This window comes from Balaenoptera physalus (assembly GCF_965194825.1).
Source record: "Balaenoptera physalus genome assembly, chromosome: 2".
NCBI classification, from domain to species: domain Eukaryota; kingdom Metazoa; phylum Chordata; class Mammalia; order Artiodactyla; family Balaenopteridae; genus Balaenoptera; species Balaenoptera physalus.
The window spans coordinates 99,601,249-99,621,341 of record NC_138883.1 but is presented as its reverse complement, the minus strand read 5'-3'; the positions used below and the strand labels follow the sequence as shown (position 1 = coordinate 99,621,341).

Sequence of the window (20,093 nt, the reverse complement as noted above, 5' to 3'; positions counted from 1 at the left end):
CCCTCCAGATTTTGTAAACTTCTTAAAAATGTGATAATATCTCATCTCAAATTATTATCACTCACTTTGTGTTAACAGAGATCAATACTTACTCCAGAAGCTAACACAAAACTGGCTGATCTTAAAAGCACAACTTATTTGTATGCTTAAAAATATGAGCTATGCCTTTTCATGACAAGACTTGCCCACACCTGCAATGGGATGTCATGGAAAGAGCATCAGATGCTGAATTCTATCATATGTACATGAATTTCCATCAATATTCTTATTAGCTGTATAGACTTTGACCTGCTTTTGCCTCATTAAGACTCAGTCATCTCATTTACAAAGTGGGGCTAATACTACCCAACAAGGATTAAATATGTACTTAAAATTTCTAGAGGTGAATAGGATAGGAAGGTGTTAAATATGTGTTGGTTCTGTCCCTATCTGTTAGCTCCATCTCACACCAGCATATACTCTAAGACCTTTGGGTCCTCTTGGAACATACCACCATCACCTCTCTCCCCACGCAACTGATTTATAAACACATTTGTATTCTGAGTCCCAGTCCTGTCTCCTAGAAGAATTACTCCCTTAGGTATTTTGGGCTTTCTGTCTAGCAAGAAGTAGAGATGCCAGCTGTGTCTAATGCCTGTAAGGGCCCTTGGCCACTTCACTCTTCACAGGTCTCCTTTCTAGATCATAATCTATTTCAAAAACCAAGACAATCACTTTATATTACAGGTAATTCTACAGTATTTAGAAGCAAACAATACTAAACCAAAAGTGTATTGCTATGCACAGCGTTTTAATAGAACATTTTACAAATGCTTTGCCTTCTGCTATTACCAGTACTGCTATACTTGCCTTGAAGAAGGATGTTTCAATTTCAAGGAATACATATATTGTTCTCTATATTTTAATGTGTATAAATTACCAAAACTTTTTCATAAGTGTAATAAACTACTGCTCTGGAGAATTAGAAAATCATTCTTCATTTTAAGAAAATTATTCACACATTTTCTTAGACTGATTCTATCTCTTCTAATTTGAAAAGAAGAGATGAAACAACACTATGCAGGAAGGTATAATATTTGCTGTACAGTGCATAGCAGCACTCTTCAATTGTGCTATGATGCTCATCTGCATCAGGCAGCATGTTAAAAAGGCAGACCCCATCGCTCCTGACCTAGACTCTCCGCAGGGGAGGCCCAGAGGCACTCAAATATTTAAGAAGCACCTTGTGATAGACAGACTTGGGCCAACAAACCTCCAAAACTTAGTTGAACTATTTATTCTTCAACATTAAACCTGGAATTTAAGTAAATTCAACTAAGTTTTTAGAGATGTATAAGTTACATCATCATAGAAAGAAAGATGTGATTAACGGAGCCAAAGGAGTGAAAAGTCCTGTTTGCACTATCCATCACATTTTCCCTACTGTACTATATTAAAATATATCTAGTAATATTGTCTTTTTGATGGAAAGAAAGAAAACTAAAGTTTAATTGAATTCTAAGGGTTCTCCACTTTGTATGGAACTAGATAACCAAGCAACTTAGAAAGGAGTCTAGCATTTAGACTAGACGAGATAAATAAATATGTGTGGGCTAGATAAATTTGCCAGATACTGGGGCAGGCTCTGGCATTACAGTAGCAACAGCAGGAAAAATTCACTCATGGACTTTATAATCTGTCTAGGAGCAGCCTCTTTCAGAACCTACAGACAGCCTGGAAATGGCATTTCAGAACAAAACAAAATTTTTGTTATTTGCTAGAAAAATTTACTGCAAACTGACTTTAGAATCAGGTAAAGTGTACTCAGACTTCAAAACAGCATCCTTCAAGCAGCTGCTGTACACTATTTATTGGGCTCTACAAGCCTTGATTTATAAGATGAACCATGGATTTGAAATAGAAAAACTGGGAATGAACTATTTCATAACAAAACCCTAGTGCCTTTCCTATTAGTCCTGTTTTCTCATGAAAATCCTTTAGCTGGAATAAGGCTCATGGCTCATGCCTCCTCCATTTTCATCATGTTTCTCCACCTTCAAACATGAACAAAACAACCTTTGAGGTGAGTAAGCATATGGCTGCTCTAAATAAACAAATTAGCCATCTATTTAATTCTGGATTCACCCCCTTAGTAACTGTATGACACTGAACAAGTTATGGAAGTTTTCAGCATCTCAGTTTCCTCACCTGTAAAATGAGATAATAATGGAATCAAATTCATAGTGATGTTGTAGGAAGCAAAGGGATAAAAAAGCAGATAAACTGCCTGGAAAGTGCCTGGTATATAGTAGTGCTCAATAATAAGTTTTTATCTCTAATCATACTTCTGAACTCTCAGGAGATAAAGTCATAGTCTTAGCAATTAAAGGTCACAGTTTGGATTTGGATTTGACTTCAAAGCTTGTGCTTTTTATTTAGTATCCTGCTTCCCTTGATTCAGGTATTCATCCAAGGTATTAATTCAGTGCCATCTCTGTATAAAGCACTGGTCTAGGCACAGTGCAGATGAAGGGATGAAAAGACAAGACCTCTGGCCTTCAGATTACAGTTTAGAAGAGAACATGAGGAATGCACATAAATTGTCATTGCATAAGGTGGAAGCCACAGCCATAAGAGATAGGTATAGGGAAATTCAGAGGAGATAATAATTAATTCCAGTTGATGGGTGGTGAAGGGCTAGAGGTAGGGGATCAGATGTTCACCGCCATGGTGTGGGTTTCAGGCCAGCTACACAAGCAGGCTCCAGCAGCAAGAGAAGAATATGGCCTCATGGGGGTTCTGGCTACACACAGTCTAAAATCTCTTTCCCCACTGGCCTGCTGTTCAAGGTGAAGATTCTCAGAAACACTAGTACCAAACATCCATGTACATTGGGGTCTTTAAAAAATCCCTCTTTACCAGGACCCTGAAGACAAAAGTTGAAATAAATGATTCAAATTTATGAGCTAACATTTCCATCAAGCAATGACAGGAGAATCGCATCCCACATCGTTTACAGCAAGAGCTCTAAGGTCCAATCTTGCCAGGTTAGTAATGGAGAAAAGACAGCACTGCTACCTAATGGTGACTGGGTGGTCATGGAGAGAAAAATCTGTTGGCATCTACCCAAAGCCCAGTAAGCAGATGGCCATGGACATGAAACCCATCATGACGACCGGCAGCTCATTGGGATGCTCTGAGCCGGGAAGGGGCCTGAAAAATGCCCTTCTTTGGCTGCCCTTCCTCATGAGGCATATTGGCGGCACAGGAAGGGGACAATTGCCTAACTGCTGCCAAAGGGAGAAGAGATGGCCTTTAAAATCTAGGCTACCGCAACCTCCTGGGTAGTCAATCTGGTGCCTTTCAAGCAACCAGAGAGCATCTTAAAGACGTGTGTATGATTTCCTCTAGGATAAATGATATCCAACAGATTCCATTCGAAGCTGGCTCATAGGATAACAAGCCAAGCTCCAAGAAGTAGAGGGGTCTGAGTCCTCTGTTGTCAGGCCTGGTGTGTCAGGTATGTGATACCGATTGTTTCACCTTCTTAGGATTCTGAAGTGGGTGATGTGTGGATAACCAAGTGTATTTATGTCTTCTGAGGATAAGTGCCACTGAATGACTAGGATTGTTAGCTATGTAAATGGTCATTATCAGTAACAATCTACCTTGCAGAAGTTTGCTAATTTGGGGTATTTTTTAAGTTAATGAAGATCCACTTTTTTTCTGAAATGTATAGTTTCATTATATTTATAATATTGCCTAACATTTCAGATACCTTAACCAGTTAGCATTAAAACGTTCATGTATTGCATCACAACAGACAAACACAAACATATACACACACACTGCTTATTCTTAATATGCCTTTAAGTAGACCTCTCTGAATCCATAGTAAGTAAAACACACTGCCAAAAAGCCGACCTGTATTTGAAGAAACTATGAACTGAGTTTCAGTAATAAGAATATCTAATATTAAAAGTCACTCTGAAATAAGATAGACATTATTCCAATATGAATTACGTTTACATAAAAATTTTGACTACTTGGCCCTTTCAAATCAATTTTAAAGATAGTTGAGAACTTTTCCCTGAAAAAAATAACAACCAAAAAACACAGCCAATGTACCCAAGATGCCCTTGACTTATATTGTTCTTTAAATAAATTACATAAGATATGTTGTTTTATATGGACAGAATTTTAGAGCAGAGAACCCTAATAGTTATTTCACTTGTTTTAGGGCCTGAAACAGTTTAACCATAAAGGTATCTGATTATTCAATGATCCACCCATGTCAACCAGAAAGTGGCCAGTTTGGAGTAGTATCTGATCACAATTTTGCTTAAGAAAAAGAAGCCATAATCAGCTACCGGCTGAAGAAATTATTATATTATTTCATAATAGCAAGTAACACTTGATCATAAAAATATATACCTTTATGGAGTATTATGTACAGTAAGTATTTTAAAGATGACAATGCCATAATCAAGGAAACCATTAACAATAGGTAATTCATTAAAACTGAGATTATCTCAAACTATCCCAAAGATACAAAGAGATAAGCATGCAAATAACATAAATGGTAAGGGATTGAGGTAAGTGCAGATGAAGTTTGGTTGATAAATAAAAAGTCAAAAAATTTTTTATTTACATGCAGCTAGTTTTCCAAAGTATATGATCCAAAATTGTTCCCCCAGGAGGTCAAGTAAAATTATTAGGTAAGGTACTGCTTTCATTTCCATAATGGGCAAGAGACCTCTACTCCACTCTTTAGGAGGAAGCTACTCAACTCTATCTCCTTTATCCTCCAAAAGAGTGACTTGTGACCACTCAGGTACAGCCTAGGGTTTTGGCTCTAATACCCTCCCTCAGCTGCATCGGTAGGTAGTGAGGGAGGTTGTGGTCCTCCATGGTATGGGCTGGGGTTGGCTGTGCAGAACTAGCTCTTCCTGCTGGCAGGCTGCAAAGTAAAGATTTGATGGGAAAAGGAGTGGGAAATCTGGGAGTCCATCTTTCCTAATTCTTTAAGATTAATTTTATCTTTCTCCCAATCCCTGTAAAACCTAACAGGACCAAAAAGTAGACCCCAGGCTGCTCTTTGATTTCGCTCATCCTTCCTTTGATAACTGATGCAATAAAGTTGGAAATATGAAATGGGGTTTTTGCTTAATCCGAGCACAGAAATCTTGAGCCACAGAGTATAGGGCTTATTTTACTATGACCTATTTGAAAACACTTTGATTTTAAATCATCAAGCCCAACTTGTTGGGGGAGTTGAGTGAAATAAAATCCTTCTCAGAATAAACATGCAAATTCCTTGAAAGTAAATTCCTTCCCCCAAGAGTAAACATAGAACATGCTCTAAAGAACACCACCCAATGGTAAAACACAATGAGCTCATAATGTAGCACTTAAACATAAATACCTCCAGCCAGGATCTTCGCTTCCAATTCTGCCATTTGCTTCTTATAGGCTTTCAAAGCTGCTTCTTTGAAAGAGGGACGAATCTGCTTTGGCTTTATGATTTCCAGGGGCTTTTCAGGGATGTTTTGGTTTTCATCTTCTTTTATTTTCATTTCAGCTGATGTTTCCTTTAAGGGTTCCAATCCCCCTTCACTAACCACATCATCTGCCTGCCCATCATAACCCTCATCTTGTGGGGTTTCATAAGGTGTTTCATATGAAGGGTGATCATACTCCTGAATTTGTTCATCTGTTTCAGTAATACTAGTCCTGTTTTCTAGCTTAGCAAGGACTTGTTCCATCACTTCAACATAATCTGTTTCATTATCAGCCACTGGTTCACTATAGTCCCCCTCATCCTCTGCTTTGTAGTAATAAGGCTCTGTGTAGACATCAGAGTCAAGCGTGGTACTTGATTCATTTGCAGTTGATTGGGATAATGTTCGAAATCTCCCAATTAAGGAAGAGCCGCTGTCCTCATACCCACTGAGACTCTGTGTGCTTTTGTTCCATACCACTTCCAAGGCTGATTTAGCCCTCTGTAGTGTGGATCCAAATTTTGGGAAGCTGAAAGCCTTATCAGTAAGGTCAATGCTTAATCGACTATGCCAAGATTTGGGTGGGGCATCCCCTGAATCATCACTTTGCAATTCACTTTGACTTCGATACATTATGGACAACTGGTTTTGGTTTTGGTACAGCTCATTAGAATTAGCTTCCTGATAAGAATTATACTGGCCAACCCACTGTCCTTGTGGTTCATTATCCAACCCAGGGCATGGAGATGAGTTGTCATCTTGGGTTAAATCATAGCTCTCAGAGTCATCCTGAAGGACACTGTGGCACTTTCCCAAGTCTTCTAGGCCTTTATGGTAAACATCTAGCTGTTGATCAGATAGACTGTTTGTGTCATAGTCAAAAACTTCCTGGGTGGATGAATCTAAACCTAAATCAGCTCCTTGCTCTACTTGATTCCATTCCTTCCATGGAGAAAGATCTTCATGTAAAGAGAGCTGAGAATCACTGTAGTGACTCTGGTCTCCAGATGCACACACCATGCTATTACTCACTCCACTGTCCACAGTTTCTGTGTTCTCAATTTCACTCTGTACTTGGACACCCTGAGGAGCCCCATTCAAACACTGATCCTGAGGGCTGTCATACAAGGTAGGCGTGCCCTCCTGTTTCCTCTGCCAAAGTTCCCGGTCTGAAGACGACAGGAGGGAGCTTCCATTAGTTCTAGTGAAAAACTGATTTTCTGAAAAATCCTCCGAATAAGATTGACACAATTTGGAAAAGTCTGATTCAGAATGACTAAGTTTAGTGGTGAAAAAATCGCTCTGTGAGTGCCAGAGAGGTGTTGCATCTGCATAATAGGTTGTGGTTTGCTTTGCCAAGTTATCCGATTCTGGCAAATGCAAGGAAATTTTATCATATTCTGATTTATTTGCAATTCTGCTGCTACTAGAAGTTTTATTCTTGGCTCTAGCATTGTGTGATTTTGAACTTGACTTGGAAGTACTTCCTTTTGTTGGAAACTCTGACTTGGAAAGCACAGCATAACTGTTTCTATTTAGGTCAGATTCCAGCTCTCTATCACTGTCATCAGGTGACTGCCAACTGTTCTTCTTGCTTTTGGGCTCTGGAGTAGACAGCTTTATATCCATGCTCTCATATGTCTGGGAGGATGGTATCCCTCTCTCTTTTCTTTCTCTGATGTCATGAGTAAGAATATCTGTCGAGATTCCGATGCCTGTTCCTTTGAGTTTATATGATTTTTTTAAGATGGAATCCCTTTGCTGAGGGGTTTCAAAATACACAAGGATGGGTCGAGGCTTTGCATTGGGGCAATCCCTTTGATGTCCTATCCTCTGAGCAAATTCAATTTTAATAGCATTTGGTGCATCTGAAAAACCCATTTTATCTATTAGAATTTGGTACACCACACTTTCAATGTATTCAAATCTTTCTTCGGGCACATTTAAGAATCTCAGGCTTGCCTTGCTACCCATATGACCTAAGTGTTTAATATAATCATGGATGTCTCTGGTTTCCCTCCGAGACTGGACAAACCCTGTACGGAGCTGCTCAATTTCACTTTGTACAACCTCCACGCTGCTGGACATCTCATCAATGGAATGCTTGAGAGCATTGACATGCCCTCGGAGTTCAGAAAGTTCTGTTTCAATCTGACTTATTCCCTGAAGTTCCTTAAAGATCATTTCCATGACATCCTGTGTTTGGCTAATGCAGCCAGAGGAACTGAATCCGGCCTCCAGGGCACTGGTCTTTGGGTTTCGGGCAGTTCTGTCCAAAGATTTGCTTCTGATTCCCCAGGTTTTCTTCATTGTGCTCAACTCTGAATCCGAGGAGACACACTCTTGACTCTTCTTCCATTTCCTCAGTTTGCGTAAAGCTCCTAGTTTTAAGCTATGCAGCGTGCGTTCCCCATCAGAGCTCCCCTCTGAGGGTGCCAGGCTGCTTGAACTCTTCCTGTTGCGTCTAACTGGCATCGTGCGTGTTGACTGTGCCTGGTTTTCTGTACTGCTCCTTAGTTCACTGAGTGATTCTGAGTAGGAGCTCTCAATGGAAGATAACTCCTGAAGGAGATCCTCATTATCACCATTGGTTATATGAATATTTTTCTGGAGGCCATTGGCAATAGCTACTCGGTAACTGAACGTGGGGGAGAGGGAAAATTCTTTGTTAGCCTCGTCTTCTTCAGTGGATAAGTTGCGAGCGGATGAACACTTTGCAATCTTCTTTACGGTGCTTTTCAAGGTATTAGAAAATTTAGGGGGTTTGGTCTGGCCAGCAATAAGAACGTCTTGATCCTTTTTCAGCTGACGATTCTTTTTTTTGGTTGTATTTCCCAATTTCTTTGCAAACATTCCTTTGCAAAGCTTATGGATGTAAGGTAAAATCAGGCTCTTGAAAAGATTAGCCACCATGGAGAGCAATTAGTGCAAGCTTTTCTGCCCCAAAGAAGTAAATAAGGTATCAGGATGGAAATCTGTAAATCCAAGGCCAGCATCACTGTTCAGATGTTCTGTGAATCACTGAAAATAGCAGGAAGGGCCGCTGTGGCTCTGCCACAATGTCAGTGTCCTGGGAAAACCAGAAGCCAAGCTCCATTTATGAAAGACATTCATTCACTCTTGGAGGAGGGGTTTCGTGAATCGCTTTCATTTCCACATAACTTAATGCAGTACCTAAAAGAAAGGAACGTTAAAATGAACATCAGAATTCAATCCTAGATTTATCCCATTTCCAACATTTTTCAAAGCTATTCAAGATACAGAGTGTGTGAAAAATTGCAGAGGGGACAGGGAAATATCTGAATTTCAACACAGTTACTTTTAAAACAACTAGTTAAAGCAAATCAGAACCAATAACTATGTTTAAATTATAATTTTCTTTTCCTAAATCACTTATGGGTGGACACAATTAAAATACAAGTAAAGGTAATAATAATTATTTAGAAAATGTTGTGTAAGGTGACAGGCAAATTTAGAAAGCTATATTACCTGCATGGTCTTATCATTTCCACTTTATATCTTTTCCTACAATTACATTTACTTATACAAACATAAGCATTTCAGTCTAAACGTATTCCCCCCACCTCAAACATTTAAAATTCATCAAATTAATATTACCCATGTAGGTAAGATTTTTTTTATTCAAATAATGTTGTTATTCTAGGTATTCAATGATTGATAATTTCTTAAATAATGACTAAAGTAATTCAAGTAAGAAAACATTTCATGTGATGACATAAATACCAAGAGAAAATACATCTTGTATAGGCATCAAATTTGTCAATGGAGTATCATGAATTGAAAAAAATAGTTATATCAAATTTAGGCATTGTAATAACAATAAAAACACAATAGGAAAATATATTTGAAAATGAGGATAACACATCTCAGTTCTGAGAGGATGTGGCTTGAGAAAGCAAAGCCACCTTAGGCAACCAGTGCAGCCTTGTGGCAGGTGGCAGGAAACCCATCCCCAGGGTTAGGACCATGACTGAAGATAGAACACCAAATCACAAAAACAAAATTGTACCACAAATGAAACATGTCTAAAGATAATCAAACATTGGTTGAATATAATTCATCCTATGATTTGATATTTTATAATGCAAATGACCACACAAGTAAATCATATTTGTGATAGCTAGTTTTTTGAATTACATGAAGAAGAAGAAGACAGTTTACATTAATTTTGCTGCTTTACCAGCACTGTGCCCTGTATGTGGTAGGTATTCACACACAATTTTGTTGAATTGAACTTACTATTTTATCACTGAAATATATCACAGAATAATAGTAATGACCAAAAGCCTTTGTTGCTATCAAACTATGGATTTGGGTACATAAATAATCTATTTAATTCTTTAAAGAATACATCACAAACTGCACATTGTTTTAGGAGCCTGATGGCTCTTTATCAGCTCCCTCTACTTGGAAATCTGCCAGTTTCACTTTACTAGGGTCCTGCAGGGACTTGGGGAATACATTCTCTGGCCAGGAGCCAAGCTTCACAAGAGACAGGGCACTGCAATGAGAAAGGGAAGAAAAAAAGATGGAGGAGAGAAACAGACAGACTCTAAACCCATGTCTTCCGGGTTTCATAAGCTGTTAGAGTCTAATTCTGCTTGTCTGAAACAATTTGGTATTCATTCAGAATTACATGCCATGTTTTCTACTAATAAAAATTGCAAGAAATTAATTCCTGAATTAAATTCAAAAAATATTTATTGTATTCCTATGTGACCTCTCCTTGTGGAGAGAAAAAAAAAAGACTTTAGAAAGTTAAGTAATGGGGATATATGTATACATAGAGCTGATTCACTTTGTTGTACAGCAGAAACTAACACAACATTGTAAAGCAATTATACTCCAATAAAGATGTTAAAAAAAAGAAAAAGAAAAGAAAGTTAAGTAGCAGTAGGGTAGATAAATTATTTTAAAACCAACTTTGATAAAATAAATTGTTCCACTGATCACTCAATCTAAGATCCTGGGTCTCTCAAACCTGGAAACAAACACCTGCTTTTTATTTAAATGAACGCAGCAATTTTGTCAATGCCTCTAAAGTTTTCATGAAACTGTGTCTAGACTTCTTGACCTGCATTACTAGTTCAGAGCTATTGTTCTAGACTATAACGGTTGGAAAATTTTTGAACAGGAAAATTCAATCTACATTGAAGCCCTGCTTCAAAACGCAAACCTGCGGACATGTGGGCATAGCTGCCCAGACGAACTCACTTGCTCTGTATTCCAACCATACAGGACAGCTTGTTATTCACTACAGGCTCTACGCTCTTTCACACCTCAGTAACTCTTCTATTCTCCCCACCTAGAATATCATTCATGTCTAGCTCTTCTTATCTGTAAAAATTGTGTTTCAACTTCAAAATCATTTGTCCAGTGAAGACTCCACTGGCCACCCACACTGAGCTTCTCCCTCGCTTTGCCACACTCTCCCACAACCCAGTGCATAAGCAATTCGAATTCTTCTGTATTATAACCTCATGTCTGTCTCCATCCACTGGACTATGTCCTCTTTAAGGGTAAGTCTATGACTTGTCCAATTTTAAACATCCTGAACCCAGCAGACATAATAAACATTCAATAAATGGTTATTGAAGAATTGGTCCAAAAGGTACAATGTTTCAGTTATGCAAGATGAATAAGCCCTGGAGATCTACTGTACATCGCAGTGCTGTTAGTTAATAATACTGTATACTTAAAATTTTGCTAAAAGGGTAGATCTTACGTTGTGTCCATATCACAAAATAATAATAATTATAAAGAAGGAAAGGCAGGAGGAAACTTTGGGTGATGATGGATATGTTCATAGCATAAATCTTGGTGATGATTTCACAGATGCATACGTACCTCCAAATTAACCCACATTTCAGCTACCTATTAATGTCTTCACCTGGTTGTCTAAACTTAAACTCCATACAACACCTAGTCATTTTCCCAAATTATTGATCTCAACTAATATCATATCATCATAGTTATTAATTTACCCAAGACATATACCCAGGAATCATTCTAGATTCAATATGATCCATCCCATATTCATACTTGATGTATGTCCCCTTATCCCACTAGTGATGCCTTAGTTCTGAACTCCACAATTTCTCATCTGGACCACTACAGTTGTATCCTATATGGTATTCTTAGCTCTAATTTGGCCCTTCTCTCAAATCCTCCTCTCTAAAATTAATATATTTAAAAGATATAATTCCTTCTACTTAAGACACTACCTTTCTCAGCAGTTTCATTTCCTGTCACTCCCCCAAGCACATCTGCCCAAGGCACTGAAGTAGTGACCGTTCCCTGATTACCGTATTGTTGCCTCACCGATGTGTCCATGCTGTCCCTTCTGCCGCCATCCTTTCCCCTTCCCTCTATCCCCACGTGCCTCACTCATGAATATCTCTATATATTCATCTATGTATCTTAGATCCAGCAGGGACCAGCATCATCTTGTTTGACCTCTTCAGAGTCCAGCACTTCCTCCTCTGTGCTCCCACCATACCTTGAATGTACCTTTGTTATGGTAAATGACACTACAGTAATTATTTGTGTGAAATATTTTATTTATATGTCTATCTCTCAAATATGACTGTGATTTGAAGGGCAGGGGCTATGTCCTATTTAACTTTAAATATCTATGTTACTTGATATGTAATAAACTCATAATGTTTGCTGGACAAATGAATAAATATATGAACAAATGAATGAATGGACAAACAACAAGCCCATGAATTACGAGATAAATGATAAAGATACAAAGAAGCCTGAACTAGCTGAACTGGGCCTTAAATGATCCAGAGAAAGAAAATCAGTATAAGCAGAAGGGAAGCATCACAAACATTCATGTCATGTCCAAAGATGGAGAAGCACCCACCTTGGAGAGAGATGGGAACTAAAGGGAGATGGGTCTGGGTGGGCAAAACCTAAACAGAATGTGGAAAGGTTTGAAACTTAGGTTTAGAAGCGCTATTTGATGAAGAGGCACTAAAGGTTATTGGTTTTCAGCACGGCCTCTGGATTCAGATCACCTGCATTGGAATTCCAGTCCTGAGACATATTACAATAGTTGGATGAGCTTGAGAAAGTCACTTCTATACTGCCTTCACTTGTACATTTATTAAACTGGGACAGAAATAGTACCTCCTCATGGGATATTTGTGATGAGTTAACACATGTGAAGTTCCAGAGCAAAACCCAGTACATATTAGTTGTCATGAGAACTAAGAAGGCTGTTGAAAAGATGCAAGAAGTAATGACAGAAGATTCATAGTGTGGTATCTCTTGTGAAAATTAAGGTAGATAGAAGTAGGAGGAAACTTAGGAATCCTGCTAGGTTGGAGGATGAGATGAAAAAATATAGCATATATTTTAAAGAAGAAACTGGAGGGGAAATGGAGAATGCTTTATACCTCTATGGTCCAGCGGCAATTTTCCAATATTGAAATCTCACCTTCCTAGTCACTGGGTTCTCTCTCTCTCTATCTCTGTCTCCATCTCTCTCTCTGTTACAAAGCCACAGCTGCCTTACTAAGGTTACTGAGTCTCAGATATCAGCTGTGGTACTTCCTTCAGACAAGTGGCCAGGGTAGAGAAGGAAGCTAACATTTAATGAACACCTGTTATGTTCCAGAAGCTTAAACTACTCCAATTAATCCTCACAGAAACCTGTTGAAGAAGACATTATTATTTGTCCATTTTACAGATGAAGAAACAAGAGGTTCAAAGAGATTAAAAGATACAGCTAAAGTTACACAGCTAGTAAATGGCACTACGTCATCCTCCCTCCCAAGAGCTTCCACCAGAGCTTTATGAAAGACAACTAAAGCAAAAAGATATCTTGGGACTTCCCTGGTGGCACAGTGGTTAAGAATCTGCCTGCCAGTGCAGGGGAGGTGGGTTCGAGCTCTGGTCCGGGAAGATCCCACATGCCGTGGATCAACTAAGCCAGTGCACCACAACTATTGAGTCTGCACTCTAGAACCCATGAGCCACGAATACTGAACCCCGTGCACCTAAAGCCCGTGCTCCGCAACAAAGAGAAGCCACCACAATGGGAAGCCCGCGCACCGCAATGAAGAGTAGCCCCCGCTCGCCACAACTAGAGAAAGCCCGCACTCAGCAACAAAGACCCAACGCAGCCAAAAATAAATAAATAAATTAAATCTACGTTTAAAAAAAAAAAAAAGATATCTTGGTCCTTAGTCCTGGGGTCTATGAAGCTATCAGTTGCAGGTAAAGTGAATGTTGCCAGTGGTAACTGACACAAGTCCTAACACCCACCACATACAAATCCACATACCTACTCTCCTCTCTAAAGTTCTTTTTTTTTTAAAAATGGGAGCAGCCCAGATCAGGACAAAATCAGCATCAGTATGAGGTATGTGGGAGGGGAAGGGATTGAGGAGGGATGGGGAGACCAATGTTATCATCACATGATTATTTACTTGAATTCAAAATCTCATATTTACCCTCCAGCTGTATTACCTTTAATTATACAGCCCCACATTCTTTTCAGTAATGAAGTTTGGGGGTAAGATTTAAAGTTTTGGGAAGGAGGATTTTGAAAAAGATTAAACTACTAGACTATTATGAGATGCCTTAGTAATAATATTTAATTATTACTTACCATGTGCCAAGCACTGCGTATGTAATTTTCTGAAATTTACCTCATTTCACTTCATTCCCATAATAATTGTGTGAAATTAGTAGTATTATTTTCCAGAAAAGGAAGCTGAGGTTTAGAGTTTTGAGGAAACTTGCCTTAATATATGCAGTTAACAAGCAACACAGCCTTGACTCCAGGCCCCAGATTTGGACTGCAAGTGTATCAACTCCAAATCGCATATTAGGGTTCAATGGGGAGTGAAATATTTTTTGCCTGTATGTTAACAAATCCATTTTGTAAAAGAGCTATTTAGTATGACTATAATGGTAGGCGTCATTGTGGGCTGAAAGAGCTAATGAACATTTGAACAGTCAGCAATTTATTGCTAAATCATTACCAAAACTAAGTTAAAGTATTTTCAGATAAACAATTTTAAGTTCCTTATCAAATACAGTAAAATAGGTGAACTGGGTATCTAGATGTTAACTTGCAAGGGAGAGAGAAGACCAAGAGCCATGATGTGCTACAGCCCTACTAGGTCGCCTCCCCAAGTCCCGCCCTCTCTACTTCAGCATGATGCTTCCCTCACACTCCCTGACTCTGACCTGAATTCCCTCCTTTGGTGTAGGAACCTCAGGCTTGCCACCTGCGTTTCTGACCTTCTATTTATTACTATCTGCTTAATCCCTGCTACCAGCCCAGTAGGGAAATCTCACTCTTAACTGCTCCTTTGTTGGCACTGACTTTGTGTTAAGCATCCAGGACCCTGTTAGGAGGATAATTGATCCCCCACCAGAAGAGAGCAAGAAAGCCTCTGTTTCTCATTACAGCACCTCAGCAGTAAATACCCTGTACTCTCTGACTGCTGGTTTAAGAGACGTTTTTCCAAAGATAAATCAGAGAAATATATGAACATGGTTCACCAAATATCTGTTCAACCGGAAATTCTTGGTGCTTTGGAAAACAGCTGACCGGAAGAAACTTCCCACCAGATGGGAATGAAGAGGTGCTGCTGCAGAGACAGAGCAAACCTAACCACGCACGGGGGCAGCTCATTGGAGCCAGAAGGCCCAAGGGAAAACAGCACTGGCCAGTGTGCTGACCGCAAAACTCCATGAGCAGGATCCTTAAAACACAACAATGTAACAAACCTGGGGAGCTGGAAATTGAAGGGAAAGCTAGTCACACCAATAGCCACAAGGAGCTGATGAGAGGGACCAGTAGAGTAGCTGGGACAAGGCAGGAGATAAGAAAATAAAAAGATCAAGTTTTAAAAACATCTCCTAGAATGTCTTTATTGGATCAATGCAGATTTATCACTGTTTTATATATCTTTTTATATGAAGAAGTAAAAGAATTATATATCTAATGTAACTGATGGTCACAGGGATGACTATGACAAGGAAAATTGCTGAAACACGATAACACCTGAAATGATGTCCTTGTGAACTCCTCATTTTTCGCCTTATGTTAAGGCACAAACAATAAACCAATACATGTGAAAATATTTTCAACAAAAATGAGCAAACTTAAGAGGTTTATCCTAAGCTAATAAATCATTTTTTTAATAAATAGAAAGACCCATTTCCCCAAGAATGAAGGCCAAATGATTCATGCCCCTTTTTTCTAGCTAATAAGATATTTCCTGAATTTTTTCATCAAACAACAGCCCATCTACATTTTTACTCACCTCCATTGCTGCTACTTTGGTTTAGGAGTGCACAATGACATCTAGTACTAATAATTCTGTAATTCTGTAATTATTCCAATTCTTTGGAACCTACGAAGTACTTTTGTATGTATCAACTACTGATCTTCTTGGTAACTTTATGAGGATATTATCCACAGTTTATGGTTAGGGAAGGTGAGTCTCATAGATGCTAAAGTAGTTGCCTGGGTCTGCTGACTCCAAAACTTGGTTCCTTCACAATAATAATGTACCTTCTCCTTACTCTAGATATTTAATATTGCAATAGCTTACTAGCCTCCTAAAGTAATATCCTCTGCCACTCCAAAGCATCCCATGAACTGATTTCCATCTAACCTCCCTTAAATATAGTTTTCCTCTTATTCTCGTGCTACAGACTACTGTATACTCTCTATTCTAGGCCTCTTCATGGTTCCGTGGATACACTAAGCTTATTCCTCCATTGTTGCTTTTATTCTTGTTCTTCACCCTGCCTAGAATGTCCTCCAGCTAATCTGGCCTCAATCATTTAAAAGACAGATCAAGACTAATCTTTTCTGCAATAGTCTCTTTAACTACTTAGTCATCTTTTCTTTTTCATACATCCCGTATAGTCTAAACCATGATATTTAGTCTTTCATCATTCTTCTGAACTATTTACCAAATAGCTCTTGTACATGTTTTTCCATTTGTTTAATGCTTATTATATGCTGTACTCTGTCTTGAGTCCTTTGTAGAAATTACTACATTAATATTTGTTTATAATATCTGCAGTAGGTATTGTTATTGATCCCCACTTTGCAGATGAAGAAACTGAGAACCCGAGTAGCTGGCCCAAAGACACAGCTACGAAGTGATGCAGCTAGAAATGCAACCCAAACTGACTGGCTTCAGAATCCTTTCTCATAAACACCGTGCTCTACTGCTATGCCCACAATAGCCAACCTTAGAGAAAAAAGTGGTCACCTATGTCACATGTTTGAAGAAGAACACCTGCCTCAAGAAGAAGCTATAATTAGAGCTTTATCACTTTTGTTTAAGATTTGGTCTTTGTTGACATGCAAATCTCACCAAGGGGCTCCAAGGTTTTAAGGCAGGTATCACTTTGTATCTTGGTATAAAAGGTTTATGAGAACATTGCTCAAGAGCAGGAGGGAGAACAGAGAGAACACAGAAGAGCATGGGGTCGGGGAGAGTCTCCCACCAAAGGAGACAAGTAGTAGGATGGGCCAGATATGAGAGACTGAGGAGCCTTTAAGTCTTGCCCACTTACTGTGTTGGCCATGGCCTGGCCCTATTCCAGCTAGAGAACACACTTCTGGAGAATAAGAACTAGGTCTTTTTCAGTCTTTGCAACTTCTGCCCACCGACATGTACAGAGAGCAGAGCACAGGTACACTGGCTACAGATGAGCAACTTAGAATGATGTCATTTCAGAGACAAGTTGTTTTAGTTTACTTGGTTTTTATCCTCACAACTCACCACTACCCCTTTTTTTCCCCCCAACTAAAGCAGACGTGGAAACTCAATGAATACAACTGATCAAAGCAGAGCCCCTTTGGTTGAATTAAAGAAGCAGCGCTGTAGTCTTACTTTACCTGCTGCTTTCACACTAGCTACAGCCCATACAGACCCTCTACAGGTTCCTAGGGCTTGGAGAGTACAGTTCAAACAGCACTAATCCTCAAATTGTGCACAACACGAAATGAAAACCCAGAAAGGTCAAAACACTTGCCTGAGTTCCAACAGCAGAGCTGGAACAAAAATGCAGTCTCCTGCCCCAACTTCACTGTTTTTCTCCCTGTGCTGTGTTGCCTTCCTCTAAAGCAATCACATCCATAGGGCTGGCATCTTCCTACCATGGCAACATTCTGTGATGTAGTAATCTAACTCTATCCTTAAATGATTTGACTTTGACCTTGATTCTCTATAGTCAATGTCTGTAATTTTCTGGAGCTAGGAAGTCTTTTGACATTAAAAGAGGTTTCTGTAAGAAAATCTTATGAGCAATTTTGACATGTATTGGAAATCTTACTTGGCACTTAAGCTGTATAAAGGAAGTCCATTGAGGAAAAACACCATTCTGGAGCAAAAGTTGCCACTAATTCTAATGTTTCCCATGTCTCTGTCCCACCAGGTTGGTTGGACACATTACCAGCCTAGCATCCTGTGCCAAGGCAGGGTCTCAGATCCCTGTGAGAGCAAATTACACACCCCCGTCTAAGCTTCCCAAGCACTTTTTGCTATCTTCATCACTCTGTCTTCAATATTTTTAAATGATTAATCCTTTAAAAAATCCTCACAAGGTAAAATATTATCCTCATTCTAAAAACAAGAAAACTGAGACTCAAAGACCCTGATGACTTACTCAAGACTTACTCAAGTGATGGGGCTAGAATTTGAACAATATAGGTGTGGTTCCCAAACCATACACAGCACACTGTTCAAGTAAGATGACATCAGTTCTATCAGGGAGCACTTCTGTCCTTGGTGAATAGAAGGCATATTCCATTTGGTGCCCAGCTGAGCTCCAACATACACTATTCATTATGTTAGGGGTGGGGCATGGGATGGAGGCTTAAGCCAGACCGCCTACAGTGAATCCTGGCTATGCTTCACGCTAGCTGTATGCAGTGAGCAAATTGTTTAACCTCTCTGTTCCTCAGTGTCCTCATCTGACAAATGAGAAAATAACAGTACCAACTCCCTCATGTTGCTGTAAGGATTAAGTAAGAGAGAATTAGAGGAGCGCCTAGAACCACAGAAGTACTCAGAAATGTTAGTTATTGGGGTTTTTTAAATAAATAACAGTAAGATCCCAATCTGAGCAGACCTTTCCTCTACCCCCATTCCCTTCCTGACTGTAGGACAGCAAAGAAAGGCCCATTGTAACAAGCCCCTCTTTTAGAGTGTTCATTTAGAGTGCAAATTGCCCAATGTTTTTTCAAGGTAGAGTAAAAATCATACTAATTCTGAAGGCCTGTGAGGAAGATAAAAAATGTGTACTGCTATATACAGTTAAAAGTTATTTCTTTTAAAATGTTACATACTCTACAGGAGTGGATGAGAAACTTGTAACAATGATTTTATTGTATTTTATTGATTCTAAGACATGCATATTTTCACATTTTAACATTTCTCAAACTGGGATTGAGACCACAGATATTTCATATTCCTCACATATAAACCAGGAATTATATTATCTATGTCCTAGGGGTGTTTGCAAGATGTATAAGATTATGTGATAATGAGAGTGAACACAACTGTCACATTTCTTGGTGAGGCATAGTGTATGGTTTCATTAATATCCACTTTCTTCTTTATCACTCTCTCCCTTACTTCAACAAAATGTTATTTAAGCCAAAACTCATGAAGGCAGCCAGAGTGTCTTCAATTCCTTACTTGGCAAGTTGGATTCTAGGTCCAGGTCAATACCACCCTGCAGAAGTCCTCTGATGGTCCAGGCAGGAGTTAATGTGTCCCTCTGTCTGTATCATGAGCCCACTTGGACACCATAGATACATTCTCGGAACCACACACGCATCTATACTACACTGCACTACATGTATTATAGCAACAGCATGAGGTAATATAATCTCTCATTTTTGCATCTGTCTTCCCTAATAGAATGTATCAGGGTGCCTGATATTTAATAGTCGTTTAATTAATTTTCATTGGAAAAAAAAAAGCAATGAAAAATGTACCAATATTTTATGAACTATCACTAATCTGTTCAACCATAAACAGAACTCGCCCTAAATGTTAGTAGGGTGTCAGGGGAGAGGATTTATCCTGTTCTTAATACAAATTTAATACCCTCTTGGATGAAGTAATTATCGTACATTCCGAAAAAGTAAGGTTCAAATTTATAAGATATTATTGAATTTCTACAAGAGTTGCCTATACCATAAAATATTTCAGCCAAAAATATGCCTTATGCTAAAATTACACTGAATATATTTCTAACAAGAAATTATGATTATTGCTGGCAAATTGGTACACTGATCAGATGTCCACATACCTAATTAATGAAATCTAAAGAGCTCTGCACCTTGGGTGTCTCAATAAAAATCTGTTCACAAAGTATTCTTCATAAATGATTAGGCACTGCTAGCTTATTTTGCTCATTTTTATGGCTTTTGATCTGTCTAAAAAATTCACTGTAATAGCAAGTGCATATCCTTAAAAGCAATACAATGGGTTAGTAGTCAGTGACAATTTCAGACTGATTTCTAACTAACCAGTAGGTGCATGGAAATGTATTCTATAGCATTAATTATCAGGAAATGCAAATTAAAAACCA

The 20,093-nt window shown here is 38.8% G+C and overlaps 1 protein-coding gene across 1 annotated transcript in view; it reads right to left on the bottom strand.

Annotated features, from left to right (window-relative positions):
* UNC13C (unc-13 homolog C) overlaps positions 1 to 20,093 on the bottom strand; it is a 774,694-nt gene that overhangs the window by 586,866 nt on the left and 167,735 nt on the right. The window contains exon 4 of the mRNA XM_082444694.1: positions 5,405 to 8,654. Within this exon, the coding sequence (XP_082300820.1) occupies positions 5,405 to 8,393 (2,989 nt within the window). The 5' untranslated portion in view covers positions 8,394 to 8,654. The remainder of the gene's footprint in view (positions 1 to 5,404; positions 8,655 to 20,093) is intronic.